At 43.8% G+C, this 7,778-nt stretch overlaps 1 protein-coding gene across 1 annotated transcript; it reads left to right on the top strand.

Moving 5' to 3' along the window:
* The first annotated feature begins 5,666 nt into the window (after positions 1–5,666).
* On the top strand, positions 5,667–6,593 carry LOC108800525 (olfactory receptor 11A1-like). The gene has a single exon (XM_018572515.1). The coding sequence runs from the start codon at positions 5,667–5,669 to the stop codon at positions 6,591–6,593; it is 927 nt and encodes a 308-aa protein (XP_018428017.1).
* Positions 6,594–7,778: the final 1,185 nt, after the last annotated feature.

The raw sequence follows: 7,778 nt of genomic DNA, 5'->3' as shown, positions 1-7,778 counted from the left end.
GAGGAAAAATTCAGGTAAAGAATGGTTCCTCTGTAACAGGGACATTTCTGGCACAGATCCAAATTAGATGGTGGAACAAGAAGAGAGATCTACACCACCACTGGAAAATCTCTCTGGTTCCTTCTGGCAAAAATGTAAAATATTGAAGTGGATACTTCCATATGTCCATGCTGTCTCTTCTGTATCAGAGATCCATTACTCTGTAATGCTGGGTATGATCAATTTATACTTGTAGTGAGCTCATTTGAAATCCTTAAGGCATGTACTGTAACTGCACCTATGAAACCTTTATCAACCCAAGTGGGAGATGAGAAACTGTCTAAGGCTATTAAGATACAAATACATTATGTGAATGTATCTCAAAATAATTATATTGAAAATGAAAAAATAATCCACGGTAAAATCAGTGTAAAACAAATATAACATAAAAATAATACTCCAAAATCTCTAAAAGCTTAAAAACGGAACTCTGAACTTGTTGTGAGAATCTTGTGATCCGGCAACCCCTTGCCCAACAGCACAGCCAGTAATTTGAGAAGGGCCGAGCTAAGAAGGATACTGCTGAAACAATTATACTCAATGCTTTTTAGCACTGGAAAACTATGGCCATGGCTTTTATGGATAGATAACAGTACAATGTAACCATACCCAACACATTTTATTCTTTTAACACTAAATAGAATCAAATAACATTAAATAGCATCATCAATTAAAAAAATACAGCATTACAAAAGCACAGCATGTCCTTGACAGTGCCCCTTTTAGTAACTACATTGAAAACTTGAATCAGCCACTAGCCATATGTAACAAGCTCAGTTGATACATACATCAATTAAACTGACACTGAACTCAGGAGTTAAATCTTAAACATACATTCAAGAACCTGAACTATGAACAACAATGTATGTTATTTGTGTATCACTCGGCTGTAGATCCTCCAATCATCTCTGAATTGGTGCCGACACTGTCCTTCCTTCTGGAGGCGGGGCTACTTTTGTTCCCCATGGTCCCTGTGTGTGTTGTAAAGTAGTTACTGCTCCAAGCTTGCTCCCGGGATGGACTACAATCTTAATACAAATGAATAAACTAAACGTGAGATTGTAGTCCATAAAGGGAGCAAGCTTGGAGCAAAATTGTGCCCCCCCCAACCGGCGTGTGATGTCACCCCACTCCGGGGCATGCACAGCGTCATGTGACGTTATACGCCAGGATGTGGTTGTTTTTTTATTATTTTGTATTTATTTTGTATTTTTTTATTTATTTTTTTATATTTTTTTATTCTTATTTATTTTTTACTGTTGGGGGATTCGGAGGAAACATCAGAGGTCTAAACAGAACATCTACAACTTCCACAGAACATCTACAACACAGCTTCCTCAACACAGATATGTGCAGTATATCTCTGTATCTCAACTAGATAGAGATTCACACTCTCTATTTGTACTGGTGACTACGGTCACCAGTACAGAAAATGATGGGAAATACAAAATTTTAGAATTTTTTTTCTGGCATTGCGTCGTGCCACAAAACATCTCTACGACTGTGATTGGGTGAAATGCGTCAGTGGGGGCGGGACACCAGTGATGTGATACAAACTTCAATAAACTTCTCCAGCGGAATCCAGAGTGCAGCCGGCTTTTTTTTCTTGTTATTTTCAATAAACTCCTTTTATTTTTATCCTGCACTTTAGATTCTGTCTGCTTTCTTGGTTCCCTAACAAACACCACAAACACATATAAACATGCATGCTCCTCCCTGCAGTTTTGGGTCGCTGTCTTGTAAAAGAAACTGCAGGTGTATATACTTATTATTTTTTCATTTGACATTAAAAGGAACATGAAACAAAAAAAAAATGTTGTTGGCTTTGACTTTATTGTCAACCCTAGCTAGCTGGGAATTGACATGATCTGGGTCCAATCCTCAACTTTATGAATATAGTTTACATTGCTTGTAAATACAGGTTTGTTTGGTTGATAGCTGACCGCTGGGGTGCATTGAGTTAAAGGAGAACTATGGGGTCAGGGCTTTTCCCCATAGTTCTCCTTAGGGTAACGGGAGGACACAAACTCCCGTCACCCTAAGCTCAGTATACTGAGACGGCGCAGCCGGAGCGGATCCCGACATCGATGTCGAGATCCGCCCAGCTGCGTGAGTGACAGCTGGCTCTGCCTATCTAGAGGCAGAGCAAGCTGTACCCGCCCCCTCCCCGTCCGTTCCGCCAGTCAGCGCTGGCGGATCGGAGCGGGGAGGGGGGAATCCAGCCCCTCCCCTGTCACGACAGAGAGCCGTGACAGGATCGAGAGGTGAGCGAACGCCGGTATATGTTCGCTCACCTCCCGATCTACTGAGCTGACCTGTGACAGTCTCATTGTCACAGGTCGGCTAGAACTATGAGGTGAGTGAAAAGCACCACCTTTCTCCTAAGGGTCATGGGAGGACACAAACTAGCTTCCTCTTGTTCGACGTGTGACAGTTTCATTGTCACGGGTCGGCTCGAACTATGAGGCTGAGTGATTTTCACTCGCCTCATAGTTCTCCTTTAAAGCACACACATCTTTTCACATGTTAATATGCTCTGCGTTAAGTAGTCCATTCAAAATGAATGAGCTGGGAATGCACCTCAACAGACCAGAAATCATACCCTCTCCTTTTCTGGAAGTGGACCAAACCACAATGTAAGTTCAGAATGAATGAGGCGCCAACTCAAGGAGCATGTGGTGTGAGCGCGCAGTGCTGCACTTTACGAGAATACCTGCATTTCTGCGTTACATGTGAACTGAGTCTTCACCACTTCTAGGTGTCCACATCACTGACTAAGTGACAAGGACAATTCCCATTGGCTGTCCACTGAATGGGTCCTCTCGAAATCCAGAAGACTACTGACGTTGGCCCCAGTTGATTCATGGGAACTGGCAAGGGTTACTCTGGTTTTTTTGTCTATACACTTTGTTTTAACAGGTAATAAAAACTAAACTGCTGTCAGGAGAGGTCAGAGGTGGGTGGTAGGGGGTAGGGAGATATGTTGCCCAGAATTTTAGTTCTGAAATCACCATATGCCTATAGCAGTTGTGGCCCAACACTAATGCAAGGGGATGGAATAAATATTTCCTGGGCTTGTGATCGTCCTACAGAGCTCTTTATAAGAGTACTCCAAGTGTTTAATGAAGACATGCCTTGATGTCACCAATGACAGTGCCTGCACCAATTATACTCACTTTACCAACTCCCCTCTCCTCAGACTTTTCTCCTTTATTTCCAGTAATTTGCCAGTATGCCTATGGAAGAGAAGCGTTGTCACCCTTATATGTTAATACTACAGAACAACCCCCTCTCATCATTTCCATTACATAGTGGGAGCAGTAAATTGAATTTTTGTTCTTAGGTTCAGATTGAATTTAAAGGCATCTGTCTTTGTCTTTTACTGAAAGCACACCCACTTTGTGCTCCCAGCCCAGTGCCCGAGCTGTTACCAACAGCTCCCAGTCACCAGTCCCACCCAGTGGGACAGGCTCCTGATCAGGTGACCATTTCTACAGCCAATAAGAGTGATCACATGATAAGGAAGCCCGGCTGTGACTCCCAGCATTTTGAATCCCTTACAGGGATGTTTGGGAGCCAGAGTCATCATCATCCATCTCCCATCATCACCCTCCATCATCTATCCTCCATCATTCATCTTCCATCCCCATCATCATCCTCCTCCATTAATTTTCCATCCCCATCATCATCCTCCATCATTCATCTTCCATCCCCCATCATCATCTTCCATCAATCATCTTCCATCCCCCATCATCATCTCCCATCATCCATTTTCCAACCCACATCATCATCCTTCATCATTCATCTTCCATCCCCATCATCATCCTCCTCCATTAATTTTCCATCCCCATCATCATCCTCCATCATTCATCTTCAATCCCCCATCATCATCTTCCATCCATCATCTTCCATCCCCCATCATCATCTCCCATCATCCATCTTCCATCCCCCATCATCATCCTCCATCATTCATCTTCCATCCTCCATAATCTATCCTCCATCATTCATCTTCCATCCCCCATCATCATCCTCCATCATTCATCTTCCATCCCCATCATCATCCTCCATCATTTATCTCCCATCCCCCATCATTCATCTTCCATCCCCCATCATCATCTTCCATCATCATCTCCCATCATCCATCTTCCATCCCCCATCATCATCCTCCATCATTCATCTTCCATCCTCCATAATCTATCCTCCATCATTCATCTTCCATCCCCATCATCATCCTCCTCCATTAATTTTCCATCCCCCATCATCATCCTCCATCAATTATCTTCCATTCTCCATCATCTATCCTCCATCATTCATCATCCATCCCCATCATCATCCTCCTCCATTAATTTTCCATCCCCCATCATCACCCTCCATCATTCATCTTCCATCCCCATCATCATCCTCCTCCATTAATTTTTCATCCCCATCCCCATCACCATCCTCCATCATCCATCTTCCATTCCACTCATCTCATAGTTCTAAGCCGACCTGTGACAATGAGACTGTCACAGGTCGGCTCAGTAGATCGGGAGGTGAGCGAACACATACCGGGTTCCCTCACCTCTCGATCCTGTCACGGTTCTCTGCCGTGACAGGGGGAGGGGCTGGATTCCCCTCTCCCCGCTCCGATCTGCCAGCGCTGACTGGCGGAACGGACGGGGGAGGGGGCGGGTACAGCTGGCTCTGCCTCTAGATAGGCAGAGCCAGCTGTCACTCACGCAGCTGGGCGGATCCCGTCATCTACGTCAGGATCCGCTCCATGTGCGGCGTCTCAGTATACCGTGAGCTACAGCTCCCTATATACTGAGCTTAGGGTAACGGGAGGACGCTAGTTTTTGTCCTCCCGTTACCCTAAGGAGAACTATGGGGAAAAACACTGACCCCATAGTTCTCCTTTAATACATAAGTATGAAATAACTCAGCAAAAATGTAAACTGAGCAGGCTACAGAATGGTTAACTGAATGGATATTAAAAAATTTTCTTCGACTCGAGGCCTAATTATAGAAACATCCCATGGTGCCCTTTCCACAGGGCATGGCGAAGAAGAATATAAGTGCGGAACATACAACGCACAACGCACAATTCCCATCACAGTGTTTCCACCTCTCCCCTGAAGACTGATTCTGTCATTTGCATTATTTTCCTCACCGCCATCTTTGTAGAATTAATTTAAGTGTTCCGTTTGAATAGATATAATATAAGAGAACCAGAACATTGCTAGTATTTGAAGACTTTTCATTTCTTTACTGACCATTGCCGGTCAGTAAAAAATTATAAGACAAATGACCTTTTATCATTTCCTGAGTGCGTTTCATGGTTTTTTTTTATTATTTCATTGCGCAGACCGTTATGTGCGGAACGCGTGAGCGATAGGATCTCATCCTACTGTGGACCATCCTAGTGAATAAAGTAGATTTGAAGCTGATTTTGGTTTCTGGTGCTTTCATCTGTTTGGTGGATTGAAAGTGGAGACAAGCGCCCACATTCATGGTGAGCTTCTTCTTTTTTTTTCCCGCAGTTCCTGATGTTTTTGCTTTTTATTTTTTATAGACAAATACCTGAATATTTACAGTCAAAGTTCTGGAATGAGGAATAGTCCCCTTGCATCGTTTGATTTATTCTGCAAATGAGTTGGAAAAACGAAACGTCGGTCAAGGAATTTTGGCTTCTTGGCTTTCAGAATGCTCATAACCTGAAAATTCCCCTTTTTATACTTTTCTTGGCAATCTACATTTCCATATTGTTTGGTAACCTATTGATCATAGTGTTGGTGTTGGGGTCCAGAAACCTGAACGCTCCTATGTACGTTTTCTTATCCAACCTGTCATGGTCAGATATCATTCTCACCACTGTTGTCATTCCAACCATGTTATCAGTCTTGCTGAAGAATGGGGAATCCATTTCTTTTTCTGGATGCATTAGCCAACTTTACCTCTTTGGTTCTTCTGCAATTACTGAGTGCTTTCTACACACTGTGATGTCCTATGACCGATACCTTGCCATCTGTTATCCCCTTCACTATCTTCAGGTAATGGACTTCAAGCTGCAGCTTCTTCTGATAGCCGGGTCCTGGATCTTTGCTTTTCTTCTGACCATGATAACAGTCAGTCAGATGTGGCAGCTCCATTTCTGTGGCCCCAATGTCATTGATCACTTCCTCTGTGATCCCACCACGCTACTGGAACTTTCCTGCTCAGATACCTCAGTGATTGAACTTGAGAACCTTATCTTGGGTCTACCTGTTACACTTTTGCCTCTGGGTTTCATAATTGTGACTTACGCCTTCATACTTATTACCATCTTAAAGATCACATCATCTGCGGGTAGACAAAAGGCCTTCTCCACCTATAGTTCCCATATGGCAGTGGTGTGCATCTATTATGGGACCTTAATAACACTTTATGTCATTCCATCTAAAGGCCTGTCAGTTGATGTGACCAAAGTACAATCTCTTCTGTACACTGTGGTGACTCCACTTTTCAACCCCATCATATATAGCTTAAGGAATAAGGAGATCAAAACAGTGATCAAACATATAATTTACATAAGGTAATGATGATTATGTGGATTCAATTTAAGTTCCTGCATATGATTTTACTGTTGTGGACCTCAACCAAAGTTTAAATAAAGTGTATATCTTATCACACTCTTGAATGTTCACCGATGAGTCTTCATTAGGGTTGAGTGAAATTGAGAGATTTTATTTCCCTAAAATTTTAACTAAGATTTGGAAATGTTTTCTTCTTCACTAATCATTGCACACTGTGAACTTCTCACAATGTGTATTAGAAGCTGCAGCAATCAGATAGAGACCACCTCATTTCCTGGCTGGAGGAAAGAGTTTTTTCTTAGAGGTTTTCCCATGCATAGCCAACGTTCTTTGTGTAGAAGGCCTTTATACAGTAGGCCTTGTCTTGTGGCCTTGTCTACACAGTGCGGTTTTGATTTCTGCATTCCTGCGCACTGCAATTTAGACTTAAAGGAGAACTATGGGGTAAGTGTTATTCCCCATAGTTCTCCTAAGAGTAACGGGAGGACATAAACTAGCGTCCTCTCATGACCCAAAGCTCAGTATATCGCAAGCTACAGCTCGCGGTATACTGAGACCGCCGCAGCCGGGACGGATCCCGACATTACTGTCGAGATCCACCCAGCTGCGTGATTGACAGCCGGCTCTGCCTATCTAGAGGCAGAGCCAGCTGTACCTGCCCCCTACCCCGTCCGATCCGCCAGTCAGCGCTGGAGGGGGGGGAATCCCTGCAGGGAGCCGTGAGACAGTCACGACTCTCTGCAGGGACATGATCGAGAAGTGAGCGAGCAACAGTATGCGTTCGCTCACTTCCCGATCTATTGAGCTGATCTGTGACAGTTTCATTGTCACAGGTCGGCTCGAACCATGAGTGAAAATCACTCACCTCATAGTTCACCTTTAAGATGCGCAGGGGATGCCATATTACAAACTGTTACATTGTAGAAAATTGTATCATATATGGAGTATAATTTTTTTTTTAAAGGAGAACTATGGGGTTAGGGCTTTTCCCCATAGTTCTCCTTAGGGTAACGGGAGGACACAAACTAGCGTCCTCCCGTCACCCAAAACTCAGTATACCGCGAGCTGTAGCTCGCGGTATACTAAGACGCCGCAGCTGAAGCGGATGCCGACAATTGTGCCAGGATCCGCCCAGCTGCGTGACTGACAGCTGGCTCTGCCTATCTAGAGGCAGAGCCAGCTGTACCC

This window comes from Nanorana parkeri, unplaced genomic scaffold, assembly GCF_000935625.1.
Source record: "Nanorana parkeri isolate BGI_ZX_2015 unplaced genomic scaffold, ASM93562v1 scaffold2055, whole genome shotgun sequence".
NCBI classification, from domain to species: domain Eukaryota; kingdom Metazoa; phylum Chordata; class Amphibia; order Anura; family Dicroglossidae; genus Nanorana; species Nanorana parkeri.
The sequence above is the reverse complement of the archived record's forward strand: the minus strand, read 5'-3'. Positions and strand labels throughout refer to the sequence as shown.

Excerpts from the sequence above, each read along its gene's own strand:
- LOC108800525 (XM_018572515.1), top strand. The coding sequence starts at position 5,667 with ATGAGTTGGAAAAACGAAACGTCGGTCAAGGAATTTTGGCTTCTTGGC.